General features: G+C 37.1%; 1 protein-coding gene across 3 annotated transcripts in view; it reads right to left on the bottom strand.

The window, feature by feature from the left end:
* Positions 1 to 26,091, bottom strand: part of LOC306662811 (putative ATP-dependent RNA helicase DDX60) — a 100,402-nt gene that overhangs the window by 20,604 nt on the left and 53,707 nt on the right. For all 3 annotated transcript variants that reach the window (XM_079142940.1, XM_079142939.1, XM_079142941.1), the window contains 7 exons: positions 25,727 to 25,855; positions 24,596 to 24,720; positions 21,184 to 21,342; positions 14,301 to 14,448; positions 13,000 to 13,152; positions 10,549 to 10,653; positions 8,470 to 8,670 (listed from right to left, as the gene is read on the bottom strand). In XM_079142940.1, the coding sequence (XP_078999066.1) occupies positions 8,470 to 8,670; positions 10,549 to 10,653; positions 13,000 to 13,152; positions 14,301 to 14,448; positions 21,184 to 21,342; positions 24,596 to 24,720; positions 25,727 to 25,855 (1,020 nt within the window). The remainder of the gene's footprint in view (positions 1 to 8,469; positions 8,671 to 10,548; positions 10,654 to 12,999; positions 13,153 to 14,300; positions 14,449 to 21,183; positions 21,343 to 24,595; positions 24,721 to 25,726; positions 25,856 to 26,091) is intronic.

Consider the following 26,091-nt stretch of genomic DNA (forward strand, 5'->3'; position numbering starts at 1 on the left):
ATCATGAAACACATCTGGAAGAATAAGAAACCCAGAATAGCTAAAGCAATCCTTAGCAGGATGAATGAAACAGGGGGTATCTCAGTACCACAACTTCAACTATACTACAAAGCAATAGTAACAAAAACGGCATGGTATTGGCACCAAAGTAGACAGATAGATCAATGGTACGAATAGAGGACATGGACACAAACCCAAATAAATACAATTTTCTCATACTAGACAAAGGTGCCAAAAATATGCAATGGAGAAAAGATAGTCTCTTCAAGAAATGGTGCTGGGAAAACTGGAAATCCATATGCAACAGAATGAAAATAAACCCCTATCTCTCACCCTGCACAAAAATCAACTCACAATGGATCAAGGACCTTGAAATCAGACCAGAGACCCTGCATCTTATAGAAGAAAAAGTAGGTCCAAATCTTCACCTTCTTGTCTTAGGATCAGACTTCCTTAACAGGACTCCCATAGCACAAGAAATAAAAGCAAGAATCAATAACTGGGACAGATTCAAACTAAATAGATTTCTCTCAGCAAAGGAAACTTTCAGCAATGCAAAGAGAGAGCCTACAGAGTGGGAGAATATCTTTGCCACTCATACTTCAGATAGAGCCCTAATTTCCAGAATATATAAAGAACTCTAAAAACTCTACACCAAGAATACAAATAACCCAATCAACAAATGGGCTAAGGATATGAACAGACATTTCACAGAAGAAGATCTACAAGCAATGAACAAACATATGAAAAAATGTTCACCATCCTTAGTAATAAGAGAAATGCAAATCAAAACTACACTAAGATTCCATCTCACCCCAAGTAGTATGGTGATTAACAAGAATACAAGCAACAATAGATGTTGGAGAGGATGTGGGGAAAAAGGTATGCTCATACATTGCTGGTGGGGCTGCAAATTAGTGTAGCCACTCTGGAAAGCAGTGTGGAGATTCCTTAGAAAATTTGGAATGGACCTACCATTTAACCCAGCTATCCCACTCCTCAGCCTACACCCAAAGGAATTAAAATCAGCATACTTCATAGATACAGCCACATCACTGTTCATAGCTGCTCAATTCACAATAGCCAGACTGTGGAACCAACCTAGATGCCCTTCAATTGATGAATGGATAAAGAAACTGTGGTATATATATACAATGGAATATTACTCAGCTATAAAGAATAATAAAATTATGGCATTTGCAGGTAAATGAATGAAATTGGAGAACATCATGCTAAGTGAGATAAGCCAATCTCAAAAATCCAACGGATGAATGATCTCACTGATAAGTGCATGGTGACACATAATGAGGAGTGGGAGGGGTGCAAGAATGGAGGAAGGAGGGATTGTATACTGGAAAAAGAGGGGTGGGAGGGATGGGGGGGAAGGAAAAAATAACAGAATGATTCAAACACCATTACTCTATATAAGTGTATGATTATGCAAATGGTATGCTATTACTCCCTGTACAAACAAAAACAACATGTATCCCATTTGTTTATAATAAAAATAAATTATAAAAAGAAAAAGAAAAAAATCAGGCAAACAAGTACCATTTGGCCTTAGGATGCTTCTTGTATTAGAAAATGAAGAGAAAATAAAAACATAACAGAAATAGATATAAATAAGTAGACATACATGGATAGGTAGATATTTTATGTGATGTAAGTACTATGTATATCTAAGCAATGTGAGTACGTATTCCTGACTATGAATTGCAAATGCAGCCATCAGGGGAAACATTCGTCACGTAAGAGGGGTGATAAGGTAGGCATCAGTGACAGTATGTTAGAGCAAAGAACGTAATGAGGTAAGGTAGTAGGCCAAGCATGTATCTCAGAAGAAATAGCAGAAACCATTGTTTTCAGACTATTATGTGCCTTATTTTTGATGAAGCAGGTAGTGGGCAAATGGAACACCAAGAGGTGAGTCCAAGAAGTAACTAGAGGTCAGATTCTAGAGAACCTCATTGACTATGATAAGAACATTTGTTTTCACTCTAATTTTTAAAGTAAGCTATGAGAGTTTGTAGGGCTCATCTATGGAATTTGTTTTAAATATGCAAAAAAATTGTTTTAGAAAATTAATTGGACTACTTAATGAATATCAAATAGTACAGCCTCTATAAGATAAAGCACAATAGCATATGGTATGCAGACAAGATAAATTGGCAGTTTTAAAAATTAATGCATTATTGTGACATGAGTGATATATGATATAGTGAAGAATTTTAAGAAAGCCAAGTCTATCAGAGGAATCAAAATCCACCTTTGAATTACTAAAGAACAGAATTGACACTTTGAGGACTGCAACAGTGATGTGGAAGATAAGTTTTATGTTCTCTCATAATGACAGTAATGTTGAGCAAAGAATTTCATAAGGTAACAGAGTGAGATCAAGCAATGGAGAGTAGGAAATAAAGGGTTTTACTTTTTAAAAACTGCAAATTTTCATGAATAAGAAACTGAATTAAAAAGAAGAAAATAACAAGGATATATTTAAGAAATGTTTCTTTTTAAGGGGGGGTTTCCAGATGTCAGAATAAAGAAGGTCACTTTCCTGGTTGCTCTGTGGTGTTAAATCAAGAAAGCAGACAGGCAGTTTCTCAGCAAGGTGGATAAACACATAAAAAAAAAGTGGAGGCAAGGGGCTTTACTGGAATTTAATTCTGGACATTCAAAGAAGATTGGGTATTTAGGATTGGATATAATAAAATATGGAAGAAATGCCCAGGGTAACAGCAAGAGTGTACCCTCAGTGAGCTAAGTGGAGGAATAAGGGAATTAAAGGAATTCACATTTTAGGAGGCCTCAGGCATGTCTGGGTATGGAGAGTTTAGAAACTAAACTGAAAGGTCTGCTGCACAATATCCTTGTGCAGGAAAGAAGTTGAATCTCTCCCAGCTGTGTGCAGAGGACAGAGGAAGGAACCATTTTGCAGTGGTGCAAAATGTGGTTCCTGTGGTGCAGGAACCAGCAGCTGGGGGAGTGATTCCTGCAAACCTGAGTTTGGCCCAAAATACAGGCCTGGAAAACCCACACTGCATGACATAGGTATGTCTAAGTGACAAGGAAAAAATCAAACATGGAGAGAGGTTTTACACAGGGGACTACTGGTTGTGGAAACACACCTAGTTTTCCCCCTCCCCTCCAGCCCAGTTGCTTACAGGACCAATGGAAAGAGACACACCTGGCCTGGGATTGTAAAGGGTAGAGACAGAAGAGAATGAGTTTGAAAACTGAACTCAAGAGCCCAGGAAATGTGGGGTCCACAGGTGCCATAGTGGACTAAGAATTGGCTCCTCCACCACACAAAAGGAACCCAAGAAAGATCCCTAGGGTGCAGTCTTCCAGCATGCACCAGCAATTGCTGGATCCTGAAGGTGCACTGATTTAAGACCTCCAGACTAATAGGCATTCAGGGAAGAACCTGGTGCATACCTAAACCTAACCACCCCCTCCACGAGTTCCACCTACAAGATTACCTTTCTCAGTCCAGCAACCCCATCCTGAGGATAGAGAAAGCATCACACTTTAGAGGATCCCAACTAACACTGCTAAGAAGGAAAGCTGAGAATCTGATGAACTCCAACAGAAACAATTGTTTAACTTTTCATTGAAACTTTTTTTCTTTCTCTGTTTAATTGTGACCTCAATGGTTCATGGACATTTATACATATTCACATTTTTTTTCCTCATTTCTAGCATGTATGAAGTCAGTTATTTTCACGGATCAGTATTTTGATGACGAGAATGTTCAATTAGTATATTTCAATTTATATTGTATTCTTTTATTTTTATTTTTATTTAATTTCTTAAATATTTATTTTATATATATTTTTTCTCTCACTTATCTGTTTGCCTTGAATCTTCTTCTCTCTTTTCTTCTGCTCACAGCCAAACTCTATAATTCTCTGTGACTTTTCCTTTAATTTTTTACTTCTCTCTTCTCTCCTCCACCCTCACAATCATCATATCCTACATCACTTCTGTTCTCTCCCTGTCCATCATTTGAAATTGTAAACACTTTTGCCAACATACTGTTTTTATTGTAGACAATAATTGATCATATCATTTCTTTATTGTGACAATTAACATTGTAGATATCATAGCAGGAATTATTTGATTTAATGCTATATATTGTTTGCATTGGTTGTTGTTATTCTTGGTCTCCCCCAAATGGTGAGTAAACACCGTTAAGGAATACTGTAGGTCCACAGGGTGGAAACTCTACTGCCTCAGATCCATACTGTTAAATGGGTAGACACACAAAAGACTTGAAAAAGCAAGGAAGCAAAATGCCCCAAAGGAACCAAGATACTTCATAACAGAATTCATTGACACTACAGTGGAAGAAATGTCAGAGAAGAAGTTTAAAATTTACATAATTAATTGATTTGCAAGGTAAAGGATGATGTAAAGAGTAAAATTAGAGAGAAAATACAAGAAGTGAAATATCACGTCAATAAAGAGAGATTCTGAAAAAAAAATCAAGTAGAATTTCTTGAAATAAAGAAATCAATAAACCAAATTAAAAATTCAAAGGAAAGCATCACCAACAGACTAAACCACTTGGAAGATAGAGTTTCAGACAATGGAGACACAATATATAATCCTGAAAATAAAGTTGATCATGGAGAAAAGACATTAAGAGACCATGAACAGAACTTGCAAGAACTATGGAATAACCTGAAAAGACCAAATTTAGGATTTATCTGGATAGATGAAGACTCAGACATACAAACCAAAGGAATACACAATCTTTTCAATGAAATAATATCAGCAAACTTCCCAAATAAAAAGAAAGAAATAGAAAATCAAATACAGGAGGCTTACAGGACCCCAACTATACAAAATTACAATAGACCTACACCAAGGTACATTATTCTGAAAATGTCTAACACACAGAATAAGAGTAGAATTGTAAAGGCTGCCAGAGAGAAATGACAGGTCCCATTAGGAGGGAAACCAATTCTATCCCAATTGATTTTCAACCAAGACCCTTAAAGCTAAGAATATATACCAAACTATGAACAAAATGGATGCCAATCAAGAATATAAACCCAGCTATACCCAGAAAAATTAAACATCAGAATAGATGATAAAATAAAAACCTTCCATGAGAAACAAAAGTTAAAAGAATTCATAACTAGAAAGCCTACACTATAAAACATACTCAATAGGGCTGGGGAGATAGCTCAGTAGGTAGAGTGCTTGCCTTACAAGCACAAAGCCCTGGGTTCAATCACCAGCAATGCAAAAAAATAAAATAAAATAAAATAAAACATACTCATGAAGAAGAAATGAAAAATAAAAGTGAAAAGCAATGAAAAGAGGAACTTATACTAGAAGAATACTCAGTCAAAGAAGAACTTAGTTCAAATTTAAAACCAGAAATAAAGCAAAAAGATAGGGAATAAAAATAATTTCTCAGTAATAATGTTGAATGTAAGTGGTCTAAACTCATCAATCAAAAGACATAGACTGGCATATATGAATAAAAAATAAGACCCAACAATGTACTGTCTCCAAGAGACTTACCTCATCAGAAAAGACATCCACAGACTAGATAAAAGAATGGAAAACAAAAAATCATGTCATTAACATGAATATCTTAAACTAACAGGGGTTTTTATACTCATATCAGATAAAGTGGACTTCAAGCCAAAGTTAATCAGAAGGGAAAAAGAAGGATATTTCATACTGCTTAAGAGAATTATGCAGCAATAAGACATAAAAAACATAAATATTTATGCCCCAAATAATGGAGCATCTACATACATCAAACAAACCCTTCTCAATTTCAAGAATCAAATAGACCACAACAGAGTAATACTAGGTGACTACTGTACCATGATCAAGTTGTGTTCATCCCAGGGATGTAAGGTTGGTTCAACATATGGAAATCAACAAACATAATCCACCATATCAGTAGACTTAAACACAAGAATCACAGGATTATCTCAATGAATGCAGAAAAAGCATTTGACAAAATACAGTATCCATTCACATTCAAAACACTAGAAAAACTAGGAATAGTAGGAACATAATTCAACATTGCAAAAACTACATATGTTAAACCATGACCCACATCATTCTAAATGGAGAAAAACTGAGAGCACTCCCTCTAACAACTGAAACAAGACAAGGATGCCCTTTTCACCACTTCCATTCAACATAGTCCTTGAAACTCTAGCCACAGCAATTAGATAAAAGAAATCAAAGGGATATAAATAGGAAAAGAAGAGCTCAAACTATCCATATTCGTTGGTGACATGATTAAATATTTAGAGGATCCAAAAAAAACTTCACCCGAAAACTTCTAGAACTCATAAATGAATTCAGAAAAATAATAGGATATAAAATTAAAACCTATAAAACAGTGATGAATCGACAGAAAGGGAAATTAGGAAAATTATCCCATTCCCAGCCTCAAAAAATAAAATAAAATAAAATTTAGGGAATCAATCTAACATAAGAGGGTGAAAGACAATGAAAACTACAGAACAAAAAGAAAGAAATTGAAGACCTTAGAAGATAGAAAGATATCTCATGTTCTTGGATAGACAGAATTAATATTATCAAAATGGCAATTCCACCAAAAGCACTCTTCAGATTTAATGTAATTCCTGTTAAAATTCCAATGATGTTCTTCATAGAAATAGAAAAAGCAGTCACAAAATTCATTTGGAGAAATAAGAGACCCAGAATAGCCAAAGGAATCCTTAGTGAGAAAATTGAAGCAGGCTAATAATAATGATTAATAATAATGATCACAAAGGACTCTAGAGTTGCAAGTTTGTCCTGAGTTAATTTGAGCCTGATCTCACAGACCTGCAAATCTTCCTAACTTCCTACACTGATAAAATCAATCTGTTTTTCACTGACATGATTATGAGTTCCTGTCTACATGGTTTTTCAGAGACTGGCTGAAATGAAATACTAATTGCTTTTTATGTAATACTGTTTACAAAAAAAGTAATGCTTTACTGTCTTAGCTGATCCCTGCCCTATGTATGCCTTGTCCAGTCACCTGCCATCTGCCACTGTGGAACTCTGAACTGCTCTGATGTTGAATACCTTTAACTCTCCATGCCCCACCTCATAGAGAACAAGGAACTCTGCTTTATTTCCCCCAACTTCGTTCTCTTTAAGCAGGAAGCATCTTAGAGATGTCTTTGCCTATTTTTCCACAGAAATGGAATGTATAAATTAATAGTAGGGAAATGTGTCCACTTTATGCCTGCTCTGCAGAATGTATGCCTGTTCTGTAGAATTGGCCAACCCATCAGAACAGTCCTAGAATTCTCACCTCTGCAAACCATATCTGATTTATCTGGGCACACAAATTAACATCCAAAACAGAAACAAAAAGGAAGAATGGGTCGCGGTGTGGTTTGAATATGATTCATTCCCAAACTCATACTCGTTACCCATTGTAAGGTACTAAAAAACTAGAAACTTGATCTGACTATGGTATTTAGAGGTGGGCCCCTTGGGAAATGATTAGGAATAAAGTCATGGGGTTGGAGTTCCCATGATAGAATCCTGGTGGCTTTATAAGAAGAGGAAGAGAGACCAGAGAGACACACACATGCTTCCTGTCTCTTGTCATGTGATGTCCTGTGCCACCTTGGGACTCTGACAGAAAGAAGGCCCGTCAGCAGATGCCACCCTGGGATATCATGAGACAAAATAAACCTCTTTTCTCTGTAACTCACCCAGACTTAGGCATTATGTTATTGGGAAAAACAAAACAAAACAAAAAACAAAAATCTGATACAGATCCTTTCAACAATGCATCTTCATTTTTGAAAATAAAATTACTTAATTATTAATCTTAAGCCTTCCATTGTGTGATTGGAGACAAAATATTTATCTTAGCATAAAATATCAGATAAAGTTTATAACCATATTCTGAAGTTCAATTATATTCATCAGCATTTAAAAAAAATACATATCCATGCCTTAGAAAACTGATTGAAAAAATACCAAAATGCTAATGTTATTGCTTTTGAGGAGCAGAACTAGGAATGGATACTTTTTTCCTTCTTTCAACTTTCTATATTTCCTAAATATTCTTTAATGAACTTGGATCCCTTTTTATGAAAAAAATCAATGTTATTACAAAATCATGAAAACATACCTTTTGGTTTCTTAACGATAGAAACAGGAATCTAACCCAGATCTTTTCCTATTCCTGGCCAGCACCCTTATCTGCCATCTGATGATATCTATCACACCTGGAAACTGGAATCCTATTTGTGTGATTCACAAGACCCATCCAGCCACAAATTTTATGTCGCATAGTGGGAACAAACAAAACTAATCACTATGCTCCTCAACTTCCCCCAATCCTCTCAGGAGGCATTAAGAAGCACTTATAGGCTGATGAGAGTGAGGGATCTTGCAGATCTGACTAGTCAGGCCGATGAAAAAAGCTGAGCCCCCAAGCAGTGCCCAGCGTGGTACCTTTGCCTGGCCATCCTCTGGGTCATCCCCCTTGGAAGCCAGCAGCAGGAGTCGCAGAATCAGGCTTATGCTGAGAGGGAACTGTCCTCTCAACTCAGGAACTTTGGATTTCATGAGTTTTCCTATTTTGGGGAATGGAATATTAAAAAAATATACATCTCCGAGCAGATCCTGACCTCGTCTTCCAGCACGACCAGACATCTGGAAACAGAAAAGAATCACAATGTGAAATTCCCTAAGTGCTTTTCCTATCCTGAATAAGAATTGAATCTTTGACATTGTTTTCAAGCTTGTAAAGTGTGCCTATATCCAAACATTATTTAACTGAAATGGATGTGTAACTGTGTAGGGCTTAAGAAGTTTATGACATCTGAAACAGGTGGAAGATGAGACGTTTGCCATTCTTATGCACTTATTTCATGCCATTAATGTATCAGGGATTTGTAAAAATGATCTCCAGAAGAAAACAGCCACCCTGATGAAAGACTAGACACTGATTTAAAGTTCACTAAAAACCGAACTCTGTGATATAGATTTTCTCTCCCTTCTCATCTTGTCTAATTTCATCTTACCTCTCTTTCTCTCATCCCTTTCTCTCCTGCTCTCTCTCACATACAAATATGTTAAGCTACAAGTCATAAAATAAAATAAAAGCTGTGCACAAGTCAAGGAACTACATGAGTGAAATAAAATTCAGAAATGCTACTTGCAAAAGCAAGTTAAGAACAAACTACAGGGGCTATATTAATTCTCATTTATTAAGATGTAGAGAATGCTAGGTTCTTTTTTTTCTCATGCAGAACTGACAACAATATATGAGATAGATATAATCACTATCCCCCTTGTACAATGTAGAAACTTGAGTATGGAAAATATAAAAAACTGACCCAGCTGGGGGCGGTGGTGCACACCTGTAATCCCAGGGGCTCAGGAGACTGAGGCAGGAGGACTACGTGTTCAAAGTCAGACTCACCAATTTAGTGAGGCCCTCAGCAACTTAGCAAGACGCTGTCTCAAAATTAAAAAATAAAATAAAAAGTTTGGGGGTGTGGCTCATTGGTTAAGTGCCCTTGGGTTCAATCCCCGGTACAAAAAAAAAGAAAGAAAGAAAAGAAACTGACCCATAGTGAAACAACCAGAAGGTAGGAGATCCAGAATTCAATGCCTGACATTTCAATCCCTAAATCCATCATTCCAAATATCTCAATGCCCTGTCTCCAGAGATCCCCGAAGATAAGACAAGAGGAGAGTTTATGTAGAAGCAAAAAGAGACAGGGGCTGGTAAGTTGGTGGGAAATTACAAGCATATTATATTAGGTAGGAAGAAGACCTATAAGGAGATTAAGAAGTACTTAGAATCAAAGGGAAGGAGGTGGTTTGATAAAAACTTGAATGTTGGGTGACATCTAAATTTGATGTTGCCAATAAAATCTTAGTCAAGTGTCCCTGAGCAAGAAAACTATATGAAGAAAAACTACACTGTCTTCGAGACACAGTAGAATAAGGAGAATGGAAAATCAAGAAAATTTGTCTAATAATACAAGGCCAAGATCATATGATGAAAGATGGTGGATTCAGAGACTATGTGGCAAAAATCCAAAACAAAGGAGAGTGATGGAGTGGTCTTGGTTAATAGGCCATGTGCCAGGAGCAAAGAATAGAAAAGCATTGAAGATAATGTCAGGGTTCAAACTCTTGTGCACAGCAAATGAACAGTGAAATGTTTATCAAGCATCTTTGATGTGTATCTTTTTTGCAAATCACTTTATTCACTTTTTGTAAGTGCACAGGATAGCAAACATCACCCATATTCTGAAGATAGGAAAAGAAAACCAAGCAGTTTCTATGTCCTATCCAAGGTCATCCACCTGATCAGCAGTGGTCCCATAATCCCAAACTCACGTGCTCTCCATGATACAATGGCTAAAAACGGTAACCAGGCAGGAATGAATGCCAAGTATGCTAGATTTTGAACTGCAACATATTGGTACACCTATGGTTCATGGTGTAATTTGGTTTGGTTTTACTATTCTATGGCTGTATTTTAGCAAAATGTTAAGAAGTTTATGTATAAAGTACCTGTCTGTAATTTAAGGCATCCAGATAGACTGAGTTTTGTGCAAAAACCACAGATTTACAAGGCATGTTGACTCCTAAAGCAAGTGTTCCAGTAGCTGTTACCACCTACAAAGAGGATAAAAACAATCAGCTCCTGAATTAGTGTTTGAATAGAATGAAACTATTTACTTCCATAAAGCTCCTGAAAAACTTTCCAGTATCTCTTTCAGTTGGGGATGCTAGACACATTGGCATCTTTCTACTTCACAAACACAAAAAGCACATTCTCAAATCAAGATCATTAGTTTGCACAGAATATATTTCCCCCAAATACTCATTTGTATAGGTCCATTAGTTGTCTGCTCAAATGGACCACAGCATTTAAAATAATCATTCTTTACTATCATTATCTACCTCTCTGTCCTGCATTATTTATCGTCCTATTGGCTACTAACAATTACCTCAATAACATGACTAGTCTGTTTACTTGTCTTATACCAGAACCTAAGTATCATTCACCAAAGTATCCCCAGCACCAAGAAAGGTGTCTGGCATATGACAGGTGTTACTGTAAATATTTCAAATAAATTATTAGAAAGAAAATTTCCCTATGATAAGACAATGATACTTTCAAAAACCCAATTCTGCTGCAATTAGTTTTGTCTATTAAAATTCATTGAGATTATATTATAGAGAAAACACATCACAGTAATGTAAGAACAAAAGAAGTTTTCTTTTTTTTTTTTTTTTCCTCCCCTAAATTTCCTTAATAACTGACAGGAAAAGCTCTAAAGTTTACTTAGATAATCCAACTTGTTCATTTTTTTAACCATTTTTTTTTTTTTGGGGTGCTAGGGATCGAACCCAGGGCCTTGTGCTTACAAGGCAAGCACTGTACCAACTGAGCTATCTCCCCAGCCCCCTTGTTCATTTTTTTAAATCTAATGCTTTATTTTGATCACCATACATGCCCTGGTTAGTATTAAGTTCATGGAGTAACTTTCTCTAATTATTCTGTAATTAAGTCCTATATACCCAGCAAAATGTGCCATGTTATTTATAATTATTTTTTTAGTTCTTTAAAAAGAATGAAAATGCAGAGAAAGTAAAACACTGAATTTAGAAAATAACTAGAGTAAATGCCTTTTTAAAAATGTGTTATCTGTAACAAAGCTATCACTATTTCCATAGGTCCTTTTCTAGAGAGATATAATTACTCATGTATCAAGCTATTAGTAATGTGGCAACCACAATTAATCAGATACTATTTTGGACACAGGATGTGCTGATCAAAACAGTATGTCTCTTTTCCGTCAATTAACAACACAGAATTTTTTTTCTCTGGTTATGAACCTTTAACACAAATAAATAAATAAATAGTTATTAGTTAAGAGAAAGGCTAAGGAAAGCTACTAATAATATACTGGTTTTTTTTCCAGATACCACAATTACCCTTTATCTATAATGTAAGATTCTCTACAACATTTAAATTTATTATGATTAAAAGATACTAACTAGCATAGCAGGATCCATATCAATTTTCCTTCCCCTACCCCCCCCCCCCACACACACACAGGAATGCAGTCTATGTCACACAAAATTAAAAACAGGTCATTTTTAAGGTAGGGTCTATTTTTAAACATTATTCAAGATTCAGATTCAATTGTATAAATCTTTTTGTGAATTTATTCAGACTTCTCATGTACCATCATGGGAAATGCTACACAATATGTAAAGGGTCTGGCTTAAAAGTTATTTCATCGACTCCTCCTCTTGTCCATATTCAGTGGTAGGAGAGAGAACACTGAGTGACATATCAAAAAACTGCTGAGATAAGCAACCAGCCCTGAGGAAGCAAGAGACTCTTGCCCTTATTTCAGCTAATGCATTAGAAAAAGATCTGACCAGGGGCTGGGGTTGTGGTTCAGTAGTAGAGCACTTGCCTAGCACGGGTGAAGCACTGGGTTCGATTCTCAGCACCCTATAAATTATAAATAAACAAAATAAAGGTATTGTGTCCATCTACAACTAAAAAAAAAAAATTAAAAAAAAGAAAAAGATCTGACCAAAACTCTGCTATAAATGTCCTCCAAACCCATGAAAGAATGCCTGTGGACAAAATCATAAAAACAGTTGACAAAATTCCTTAGATCTTACAGACAAAAAAGCAAGGGGTTATGCCAAGATCAACATAGGCATACTTCATAGCAAAAATATTCAGAAAAGGATCAGTTTAGGAAATATTTTTACTCTCATGAAAAGGTATAAACTGCATGGTACACTTCAAGTCCCCTCCCCCTTTAAAATGAGATGAGGATACACAGTCACATCATAGGTTGTAACAAAAGACAATGACGAAAAAGACATAATCATATGAGAAAAAAGACAAACAATAGCTATATTTTACATTTCATGAACATTCAGCTACACATAGTCATAATCTCAATTTTTAGAATGAAAACATTTACCTACCCTGATAAATCCTTTCCTGAAGAGAATTTCAACCAATTGTTTTTCTTTGTTAGTCATGGCTCTGTGGTGATATCCAATGCCCCTTCCTGCCAAAGCTTTCAGTTCTGGTCCTTTCCTTTCATATCTTACTCGATGAAACACCATCTGCAATGACTAAAAGAGGCAAAGGATTTAGAGATTTGGATAATTTCTCACCTTATTTTAATTTAAATCATATTTTAAAAGTTTAAATGAAAATAAGAAGCATACAATGTAATAATTTGGCTTCATGAGGCAACTATTAACGATCAACTCCACAAGACTAGAAAGAAAATTCTATAACAGCAACAGTAACTGCCAAGAAAAATCTTCCTGATTCTTTGGAGAGATGCTCTCCAATAGCCTCACCCGACTCGTGGAGAGAAAAGTTCCGACAAAACAGCACAGGAGGTGTGGGTACAGGACCTACCCCGGCCTGCAGTGGGTCAGGTGTCAGTGCGGGAACCTTAGGACTTCTCCCCAGGGACACAGACTTCTCTAGGAAAACACAGCAGGGTCTCTATCCTAGAAGGTTAGGGAACCCTTGCTTCTCACTGCAAATCAGTCATGAATGGCCTTAAGAAGATCCATGTCCTAAGGACAAACTCTAGCTGGATCCAGAGTTCTAGGTACAGAGATAAACACTACTTTTGGTTGGGGGTGGGGCTTCAGTGTCCAAAAGTGGAAGTCTGGCTGCTGGTTATTTTAATTATGCAGTCATCTGTGCAGTGGAATGCCCAGGATCCATTAAAATGTGATGCAAACACATGGTTATGAAAAGGGAAGAAGCCATGAAGTTTACAAAAGAAGGTATATAATAGAATGAATGTGTGTGTGTGTGTGTGTGTGTGTGTGTGTGTGTGTGTGTGTGTATTTGCTTTAATGCCTTTTTGGCAGAACATGTTAGGTATAATTTAAAAAGCCTCTAATTTTGAGAAATTCTGTAAAGACCACTGGAAGGGTACTAGGCCATGTAGTTACCCACATTTTCATATGACGCTGAAGTCTAGAATTCAGCTGTGAAAACAATATGATCGAAAGACACAGTGAAAGGATGGACGCTCTCAGGGGTGAACAGTTCTTAAGACGTGATCTCCAAATCCTACAGCGGTCCTTTTCAGATAGGCACGCAGAGCAGAGCCCTTGAGAGTTATGTGTAGCCAGAAGTTCTCTTCTGGTAGGAATTACATCTAGTTATCATCCTAAACTCTGCCAAAAACTAAGAAGCTCCAGCTGAGGGGTGACATGCTCTCTAGGAGAAACGTCCCCTGCTAAGCGCTGACCTCGGCGTCCATCACTTTTTGATCAGCATACGTGCAATCCTGAGGCATTTCCAGGTTCTTCTCCAGGCTCTTCAGTAGATGATCATGTTCAGCTTCATGTATGAAGGTTTTATCTAAGTTTCTGGGGTTTTTATGGCTTTTTTCATCTCTGTTTATAAAAAAAAAAAAAAAATGTTAAGAAAGGAACATTCATGTTCAGCCACCCCTGGAAGCCCAAGACTTGCCAAATCACTGCCACACACATCTGTACGATCATGACTCAGTCTCCCTCTCATGCACCTCTGGAGCTTAGGTCCCTAGCGAGAGAGCTCCAGGTGTATGTGTTTTCCTGTGATGTGATGCTGTGGTCTCACAATCCAGTCCTCTAGCGTCACCTTGCTTTCCCTTGCTGAAAGACGACTTTCTCCCTTCTCCACCTTCTCGACACTCAGCCGGAGGTAAGGCAGGCCTTCTTGCCAATTCCAGGTCAATCTCCTCCGTCCTGGAGCAGCGGCCATGACTGCCCTGAGTTTGGTTGCTGAAAGTACCCAACCGCACCATTCCAGCCTCCATTGAGGGTGAGGATGTGGCCCACAGATATGAGTTCTAAAAATCAGCCCCCTTGATGCAGGCGGGGCAGTTCTGTGGCACTCCCCAGCTCCCGGAAGACCTAGGCTCAGGCTGTTTTCTGGCAGAACGGACAGACATCCTCTGCTTCTCCTCTTCCCCTTCCCTCCCTGCTTGCCTCACTTTCTACCTTACAGTTTCCTCATGAGCACACTCCATCAACTAATCACTATACAGATACCCCTTCTCAGCATGTGCTACTAAGGGCATCTGACCTAAGACCCCCTCCACAAACCCTTAGACTCTTGGGTCATCACACTGTATTCTCCAGTACCACTCAATGTAATAGCCTTTCTTTTTTTTTTTTTTTTTTTGGTAGCAAGAATTGAACCCAAGGGCACTTAGTCACTGAGTCGCTCCCACCCCTTTGTATTTTTTTTATTTTGAGACATGATCTGGCTAAGTTGTTTAGGGCCTCACTAAGCCACTGAGGCTGGCTTTGAACTGGCAATCCTTCTACCTCAGCCTCCACCTCCTGAGCCTGGGGAATTCACTCTCTACAGAGAGAGAAATAAAAATAGATGTATTCAGCTATATTCAATACTTAGCCAAAGTGAAAATTCAGTGGAAAGAAGGCAACTCCCACAGTTCTTGAAATGTAAATGGAGACCTGGTCGCTTTGAATAGTGCAGATGATCAGGCAGGTCTGCCTGCATCTCTGTGACTGTATGAGACTGGGAACTAACTTGGCTGAGGTAGGTGCAAAAGTTTAGAATCCTGGGAAGAAAACATCCTAATGAGGAATTCAGAGAATATTTTAAACTTCTAAGTGGAAATTCCTTAGCAAGTTTCCTAGTTTAAGTATGTGTGTACATGCCATGGCTTCCACCCTCCAGAAACAGTGGTTTCTGCTCCCTGCAGGGAAGGATGGAAGCCTATCAAACATGGCTGCTCCCTGCTCAAGCAGAACCCCTCTGGGTCAAGCCTCTTGATGAGAGGAGACATAGCACAGGGCTTGGAAGCACAATGGCAGGTTATGGGAATTTAGTTTGGACTGTAATAGAAACTCACTTTTATTTGGACCAAGATGTCAATTTGTGTTTTTTGAAAGATTTGACCACGAGTCTTAGAAATGCTGTTAAGAGATTAGGATCTAAGAGTCAGAAATGCTCGTCCTCCAGGACCTCTTTGTCTTTTGGAGAATTATTGGTTGATAAAAAAGAAAACGATTAGAAACTAGCCCCAAGCCTGTTTCTGCAGACAGAGTGTCACCTGATGGTGGGGACAAAGTTTCTATTCAGAGGACTGGAAGGCATTCAGATGTAGAGGAAGATAAGCTAACACGGGACTTCTGTAATTCACATTTGAAAGGTCCTACTCTAGTGCCTTGCCCTACCTCTGGAGAAGTCAGGAGACAAGAACTCCAACCGCTGTTAATACAGCAGAGAAGGAATTAGCAAAATTTAGGTTATACCCTATTTTTTAGCAAAATGGTTCTCAAAGTTCTAAAGGAACAAAAAGAACCCATGTGTCTATTCCTTTTACAACATTAAGGGAGTTAAAATCTGCATGTTCTACGTATGGCACGAACACACACCATTTGTGTTAAGTCTCCTGCAATCTATATGTAGTGAGGCTTTGCCACCTAAGGATTGGCTCCTACTAGCTAGCTCCTGCCTTTTTGAAGGCGAATATTTAACATGGAAATGCAATTGGATAGAGCATTGTTCAGATCAGGCAGAAATTAATAAATTGAATGGAGTCCAAATTACCTTGGATATGCTTACCTGCTCAGGACAATTTACTGATTTGGGACAACTGACTTATGACTTAAAAACTTATGCTCAACTAAAAACATATGTACAAAGAGCATGGAGAGAATTACCTGCCCAGAGAGAACACTCTAAACCCAGCCAAATTTGGCAGGGGCCAGAGGAAAATTTTTCAGACTTTGTAACAACTAACCTGGACAGGGTTGCCTCAAGGATTTGGAGGTAACCCTCGCCTGTTTGGAAAAATCCTACCTAAGGTCTTAACAAAATTCAGAGATAAAACACTTGTAATTGTTGTTTAATATGTAGATGACATCCTTTATGTGCTACTACACAGGAGGACTATCAAGGCATTACAGAGGCTTCCTAGGGATAAGTGGGTACTGCAGGCCTTGGATTCCTGGATATAGAGAATTAGCTAAGCCTTTTTACATCCTTCAGAAAAAACAAACAAACAAACAAAAAACTCTACACCAAGAAGCCTAGTAGCTTCATTCTCAAAAGTAATAGAAAATAAGTTCTCATGATTTTCTTTAACATTCAAACCTGTCCTAAAAATAAGAAATGGTTAAAATGCCCTCAGCATCAAGTTTTTGCTGGAACCATTAATCTTTCTTTTAGTTCCTTAAGGTCTCTTACATTGAAATGTAAATGGAGAAGCCTGAAGGCTCCCTAGGAAACCACTCAGACCCAAGGAGAAAAAAAAGGGATAGAAAACATTTTCTGAAGTTGATAAAGGATGTTCTAATTGTGCTTTTTGATGGATTAATCTTTTGCCTTTTAGGAATGATTTTAAAGGTGAATAGCAATCATCAGGACAAAAGCTAGCAACCTGAATTATTCTGAAGCTTTTCTTTTTATATCTTAAATTCTTTGACAAATTACATCAATGTTTAGTGCATGTTTGTTCATTGCTGTGGAGCTTCACTTACATATTTGTTCATTGTGATGTAGCTCCACTTAAAAAAAGTATGAAACTTTCCTTTTTTTGACTGATCTATAAATGTGTGCACACAATAACTATATATAAATTATATGATTTCAAAATTTACTTACAGTTCAAGAAGGATGCTCGCATTTTAAAATTAAAATAAAAATGGATCCATATAATTTTAATCCACGTGAATTAATGAGATTTAACACGTATTGGGTAAACAACTAAAAAAAAAAAGGCTTCTTCTTTATACTTATTAACTCACATTTTTCCAGGTAAAAAGGCTTCTTAATTAATTCACATTTTTCCAAGTGGTCATATAAATAGTGAAATTGCTAAATTCTATAATATTTAAGATCTATATCCCTTGTTTCTAATTTTTTTTTAAATAGGAAAGAAATTATTATTACTATTTACATTTGTTTGATGTCTTGCCAATACTACATATTATCTCTAAAGGTGATGGATATGTTTCTGGATTGACCTCAAAAAATTGATGAAAGATAGTTATATCAAAATACTTTTCTCTAGAAGATTCAAAGCCAGAAAGGCCTAATGTGGCAACATTGTCACTAAATGTTTCACTTTTAATTCTTCTTGAAAAGAATTTACAAGTCATCATGTTTAATCTAGATCTTTAATGCTATGGAAGATCTAAGAAAGTAGGCAAATAATTGAGTTGTTTACAACTATTTTCAGAATACAGAATAAGATTAAATATACATTCTGATTTTTGAAATTCCATGTAATTTGGACTATTCCCTATTATTTGGATATTACTTTGCACTACTGGTATCCATGTAATAAAGACCAAATTAGTATCTAACAATGTAATACAAAGCTGCTCCCCAACCCTTTACATTGCATCACAAACTAGCTTGTCAGTGTGAAAGCTGCTCTCCCCGCCCCTTATGCTTCAGTCATTTCCTACCTACGCTGCAGTCATTTCCTGCCTCCCAAGTTACATCCTAACTTGTCAGTCTGTGAACATCCTAGCTAGCCATTGGTTCATCAGTCAGCTTGCAAGTATTCTCCTGCACTATTGGTTCCCTCCAGCCCCGAGATTCCAATATCTGGGAGAAGCGCCCATACCATCTCTCTCTTTTTCCTTCCTTCCAGCCCTGAGCAGACACTCTAGTAGTCCACATAATAAAATCTCTTGTGTGAGGTCTCGTGTCTGGAGTGGCTTACTGGGTGCTGTTGTTGGACTGCAACTCAGACCGAGCATCCGGAGCACTTGCTCCCCTGGATTTAAGGGTCAGAGCTGCCTTGGGACCGGAGCCACATTTTTCTTACAAACTGATTGATATTACACTAGAAAGATGAATAATTCACATTTATATTCTAAGTTATTTCTTTGATGATCATTTGGTTCTTATGTATTTTAATGTATTCTTTCAGGTTTCTATTTGTTCCACATTCATTATATCTAGGGGCATGATTCCTTCTGTTAAGATGCTATAGCCCCTGAAAGTTATGTATTAATAGAATGGTTGAGATTAAATTAAATGCTTTTACAGCTACTATTTCAAATATCAGTGATGAGCCTTTTGCTCACAAATTTAAACAAAGTCTTAAACGCCATAATGACTGTAAGTATGTATGTTGTTGCAACTAAATATTCTACTTCCCAATGGGACTAAGAGATAATTAAGAATCATCTAATGGACATTTGACATAGCAGTAATAATAGCCTGGATTTTGTAAAATTGCATGGCTACATCCAGGGTATTCAAAAGATAGAATTGATCTCGTGGACTTTGCATTCCTGATTGATCAGATATTTCCTAAATTGAATGATATTGAAATGATGTGTTTGCTACTAATTCTTTTTGTGTCATGATAATAGGTTGCCATAACCTCAGAATCAAGAGCTGGGACCTCATAGCAGCGCTGCTCCGAACCCAGATCTGGAACCTCATCGTAATTTCCCATCATTTTCATTTTAAAATATTAAAAGGGGGGAAATGTGAGAAGCAGTTATTTAGCATAATCAGACTAGGTTGCCCCATGGGATGCAGAGGCCTGGCTTCTAGGAACTTCTGGGAAGCATGTGGCGCTAAGTAGGAGTGGTTCCCTGTCTCCTTCTGGAATTTTCTCCTAAGAGAATGACTCCCCTAACTCTACCCTATCCTGTCCATCACAGAAGAAGCTCCTCCTGGTCCTTACCCCCTTCATCTGTATATTATAAATAAAAGAGAGTTGGGCTAGTTGTTGTAAGAGGCCAGAACTGGTATGGCCAGACCCATCATCCCCCTCACTCATAAAAGGAGTATTGGCTCTTGTGTGTTCATTGAGTAGATAAGTTTTTTGGGTAAAAGATAGAAAACCCGCCAACATCCTCCTCTGGAAGTTTACCCTTTCCTTCTCCACGTGGCATGTGGCAGAGAGGACCCCCCACATTGAAGAATCGTGAATATCAAGATATGGAGTTCAAAAAGAAGACCTGTGCAGTCATCCAGGGAAGACATGAAGAGCACGGAAACCAGGCAGCGACTAAAGATGGAGAGGACCACAGGGAGAGCATACACGTGCTGGCCCCAGAGTTGACAGAGTTAGGCACTGAGATCAAGGAAGAGGAGACAATAGCAAAGCCCTTGAAATAACTGGCATCTTTCAAACCAGTCCCCAGCTCATTCTGTGAATCACACTGTGATGCTTTTTGTTCTGACCTGAGACCAAGTGGACAGGCAATGTTTAAGTCTTCTGAGGACTGACTGAGAGGAAGAATTCACACATGTGTCACAGATGTGCTGGTTCTACAGGATGATTACCTCGGGTTCTGTAAGCTATCTAGACTGATGGGTTATGTTCCTGCCTCTCCCAATCTTGGAGACAAATCTGTGCAACTAAGGAATATGTGATAATGTAACAGTGGTTCACTTCACCTTTTGAATAGCTTTGAGGCTTATTATTATTTTTTTTTTTTTACAGACTGCATTTTGATTCATTATACACAAATGGGGTACAACTTTTCATTTCTATGGCTGTGAACAATGAGACTCACACCATTCATGTAATCATACATATACAATAGAGTAATACTGTCTGTCTCAGTCTAATATCCTATTTTTAGAAGGGACAAGTTTTCCTTTTCCTTTTCTCCCTCTCACCTTCCCTAGGGGACACGGAACAAGATTACTCCGTGCTATCTGTGCTCCACAGGAAGATTTCTGCCAGAGGATCTAGGAAGTAAATATCCCCCAAATTAACAAGTGAATGTTAACATACCTTCAGGGCACCCTGGGACTCTCATCAGGGCACACCTGGAAGGTGGCCTTTGGATAACTCCTTTAAAATCCACCCCCCCTCTGTTCCTCCTGATAGGCAGAGTCACAGCCTCTGGTACAGGAGTACCCTGTTTCTCCTTTGCTAGCAAAGCAATAAAACTTCTTTTTTCTTTTTCTTAAAACTGTATCCCCATTATTGAACTGGCATGGGGGACAAGGACCTAGTTTTCAGTTCCAATAATGGTCACTTACCTTTACCCCATTCTCTCTCTCAAATTTGCAAGTAAGTCCAAACAATAACTAGAACTTCTTTGTAAAGCACATTCTGAGTGTATTTCCCACTGGGACACATGAGGTATGTCTGACTCCTTGATGACCAGCTCATTTAGTGAAATACTTACATTATCTTTTGTTTCTCCAAGGACTTTTTAACTTTTCGAAGTTTGCTAGCCATGATGTGGGCTTCCTTATCAGCTTTAGGTGGCCTTTTCATCTCCTGCTTTTCCTCCAGAAAATCCATCAAATTTTGGGCAGTTTTTTCTACAGCTCCTACATTGAATCTGGAAATAGGAAGAATGCTTTCCTTGAAAATAATATCCTAATAAAATTCAAATCATATTTCCATCTATTGCTGCTATCCTAACACATACCTGTTGGGTCCATCTTTATAAATTTTATCATGAATTACATACGAGATATTGTGATCCACTGACTTACTACTTTTATAGTAAACAGAAGTTCCCCCCATCTCCCATCACTTATGGGAATTTCAGACATTCCAGAGGAGAATATTTACATGCAGAAGAGAGACACCTATTCCATCCTTCCCAACACTGTCTGAAAGTTGAAGGGGGATAAAAAGGTTTTGATCAATCCAAAGATTGGTTTTATTGGCAGGTTGGAAAGAATCATAGGTTCTCACTCCTAACCTTTTGTAACATGACTACTTCTTTCCAGAGATCAGATAAAACCCAGGTGTTGTGCCTTTACCATCCAGAAATGCAAGGTCTAGTCTTTATACCATTGGAAATGTCAATATCTAGGAATAGTGGTCCAGACTTCTTGGCACCTTGAGGCTTAACCTATGGACTTAGTCCAGGTTGTAACCGTTTGATTCTCTCTTATCTGATCAATTAATTTGGCTGTAGATCAAATTCTCATAGGTGAAAAGTAAAATATCTCTAGAGGATTAAAAGTAAACATTCCTTCTGTTTACATCACATGCATTTCCCAGCATCTGCAATCTAGGGCTTTCTATAAGGAGCCCTGATAAAAAAGAAAAAAATGCACGGAAGTTTTTATTTTGCTACTAAAACTTGTTAGAATATGCTTTGACTAGAAGTAGCCAATAGGCATTATCACCATTCTAGCCAGAGCTTATTATAGTGAATAATAGGCTGGGTCTATATAATAAAGTATTAAAGTCTAAGTTGTGAGGCAAAGATCCTTTCTAACAAAGTCTTTATAGAGCCAGCATTAAAAGGAAAAGTGGTTAGCTAATGAAAAGTAAATAAATTGGCACACTGGTGAAGTAAGGATTAAGGAAGTGACAGTCTATGCCATATAGCAAGACATTTAATACTTCAGACAACAAAATAATAACATTAAACATTTATATTATACTTACTATTGTCATATGCTATTTTAAGTGGCTTAAATGTATTATTTCAGGCACTATGACTATCTCTATTATGCAAATGCAAATGGAGATACAAAGTGATTAAGTGACATGCCCAAGAGTACAAAAATAATACAGCTAATAGGGGGACAAGGTGGTATTCAAGCTTGGGCCAGGCTGTTAAGTGTATGTCCTTAAGCATACACTGATGTTGCCACCAAATAATGTGTTCCACGCATTTCTTTTTTCATAGAGCCCAGGCTATAGAAAGTTGACAGTTACACTACTCTTTGAAAAGCTCTTAGAGGTAGAGTTTAAGTCTAGACAACTCCTCAGGTCTCTGACAATCTAGGACTACTTAGGACTAAATCACACTGCTTCAGACCAAGGATTTTCACCATTTAATTTGTAGAGAACCCAAGATTCCATAGAAAGTTACCAGGATTTGACTCCTAGAGCAGAATTAAACCTTTGATGTTTTTGTGAAATATTTTCTTTCTTGAGTACTTTACACACATCCAGGCATTCAAAGCATGCCACCCCCAAATGATACCATTCTAGCATATTAACTATTTTGAGTTAAAGGCACTTGAAAAACAACAGGTAGAGGAACTTTTTCATAAAAGTAGGAGACTAAATGCCCATGTGAAAGATATTCTCCTCATCCTAGAAGGAAAATAACATTCTTATCATCAAGGATGAGAAGTTGAAGCCAAGGAAAATCTTATACAAGCTTGGTTGAAGCTCCTTGTCACTTCTCCACGCAATTAACCACCCAGATCCAATCCCCTTTGCTCAGGTCACATTTTCACAACTTGCTACTCTTTGCCCATTTTAGTATTCAGTGTGCAGCTCTGTGTCTTTGGATCTTTGTTTATGAAAGATCCCATACCACATAAAATTTATTTTAAAATTAATTTGTAGGATTTTCTCCCATTGCTCTTTCTTACATCCATTTCATTCTCAAATTCAGCAAGAAGGCGAAAGAGGTAAAGTGTTGCCTTCCCTGCATTATGTGTTTATGAAAACAAACATTTCATTTTTTTCTATTTTGTAGAGGACTTTCATAAATATTCCAGAGACACAATGATTTTTGTGTCTCACTGACATCCATGGTGATGCTTGAAAATGAAAGAAGTGAGTTGTGTGAATTCTTCACGGTGTAGAATTTTATGTTTCTTGTCCCAATAATGAGGATAAAAGGAGTGATTTCATCACAACCCTTAAAATTTCAAGGAAAACCTTACATTCGCCTATCATCATTGTTTTTGAATATACATCGCCAATAATAATTTATTACTATTTACATTTGAACAAATCTCACTAAATTTCAGTACCTGAGCAAGATTTTGTGACTTTGTTTATATAAAGATTCCATGGCTTAAGTGTAGTTTGAAAGTATCTAAAGTGAATCAAGTATTCTATGCTGAACCCAAACTGCATTATCAAGGTTAATCCAGGATACAAAGTATGATCCACCACATGAATTATACTCTGATGCCAGTTTATCAAAGCTGGACTAATTGAACTACTGTGTTAAATTTTAAGTTATGTTATCTATAATATATAAAATTTAGCAAGATATCAATGCCTCTAGGTCATAGTTTTAATTACTATGAATTAAAAATACTAAAACACCCTGCCAATAAATAATCTAGCATAATGGAAGACATTTTAATTTCATGTGAGACCCCGGTGAGCATGTACGTTCAATTTGTTTTGTAAAAGACCTAGGTATGTACTGAAAATTAAGAAGACCTAAAAATATCATGGGGCTAGGTTTGTGGCTCAGTGGTAGAGCACCTACCTGGCATGTGTGAGGCCCTGGGTTCGATCCTTAGTATCACATAAAAAATAAAATAAAGGTATCATGTCCACCCAAAACTAAAAAATATATTTAAAAAAGAAGATCTAAAAATATCAACAACAATAATAATAGAGTAATAAAAATAATTTACAGAAAAAACTATCAGAGTAAATAAAGAAGACAATTTGTGATAGCACACCTAAAATATTTTATAAGAATTGAACTAGTAAGGTGTATTTTTAAATGACATGTGCCTGCGAATAATAAATGGGCTCCAAAAACAGTAATAGAGAGTATATTACAATATTGAAGTTTGTATAACTCTCCCCTCCTTAAAGGAATGAGTCTAATATAAATCTGAATAAAAAAATTAAATTGAGTCACTTACAAAAAGAACAGAGCAGGCAACTTCCCCATTTCCCTTAGCTTCTCAACAAGAAGAGGAAACTGCTGTAGCATATTTCCTGAATGACGGCTTGAATGAGGACTCAGTTTCTTCAGTACCATTCTGGCCTGTGGAAGGAATAAAACACATTTGTGTTTAGTTCTACACAGCAAAGAATGGAGTTACTATTTCTGGCTAAAATATTTCCATAGTTGTCTGATCCTTTTCTGTGGTTCCTTAAAATAGTCCTAAGAAGCTATATTATGAAACTATGCCAAGAGTCTCCAAAGACCAGAAAACGAAAATTTGTCAGAAACATACACACACACACACACACACACACACTTTAACGTGTAGCTTTTAAGGCAGCACAATCTGTCAGAAAGAGGAGGATGATTCAGTAATGGATGCTGGTTCCACAATGGCAGGAGGCAATGGGGAGCCAGTTCCTCTGCCAACCATATTGGAAAATCACTTTCAAACACATTTTTAGAACTCTTTAGTAAAAAATAACCAAAACAAAGTGTAAGCTAATTATATTATGTCTCTGCATGGGAGGAGATAAAATTACAGTGGGGAAAAAATATCACACTAACAATTCCAATATACATCACTCCTAAAGCAACCAGAAGCCTCCATTTGTGACAAAGAACTACAAATATAAAACCGCCAACTTGTTTAAAATAAATATCTATAAAATATGATTCTGGGATAAATTTTTAACACAGCAATAGTTCCCATAATTTGAAATAAAAATCATAAAAGAAACTCCATGACTAAAAAAGAAAAAACAGTAAAATTCTCAGCTTGAGAGAGTCAGGTTTCTACTGTCAAGGCTCAACACCAGCAGTTCTAAGGATACTGACTCCTGTTCCTTTGCTCTTGCCTGCAATAACACCCAACGGAATCAATAGCCTCTGGGCCATGTTGTCGGGAACACAGGATCAGGCAAAGACCAAATTCCTTTCTCTCTTTTTATTGTATCTCAGAATCACTAGACTTCCTGTTCAACATGAAATTCTAAAATGAACACTGAAAATTAAAAAACACAAAAATGGTATCAACTGAATACTATAGCTCAAAAAATAATAAAGGCTAATGAGTGCTTTGCCAAAAAAAACCTGTGAAAATTACCTTTTCTTCATTGCCATCTTTAATCCAACTTGCTAATTCTGCCTTTAAGCTCTCTTCATATTTTCTAGCATCCAACTTTTTAATGACTAATTTATTCTTAAAATGAATGAAATTCTCTGGACACAGTTTCTGGAAAACAAATACCAAACATTAAATGAAATCAAGCCAGAAAATCTAAAGATGTTTTCAACTTATGTCTCGTTGACAGCATCCCAAGCTCTTGGGGGTAGGAGAGCTGAAGTTCTTTTTACTTCCCCTTCTAAAACATAAAACTATAAGGATGCAAGAGCTCTATAAAGGAAAGGATGCAGAACAACAAAGTCAAAGGTGGAAACAGACAGCAATTGGGACATAAGGAGGCAAGT

Source organism: Sciurus vulgaris (assembly GCF_902686455.1).
Source record: "Sciurus vulgaris genome assembly, chromosome: 5".
Classification (NCBI taxonomy): domain Eukaryota; kingdom Metazoa; phylum Chordata; class Mammalia; order Rodentia; family Sciuridae; genus Sciurus; species Sciurus vulgaris.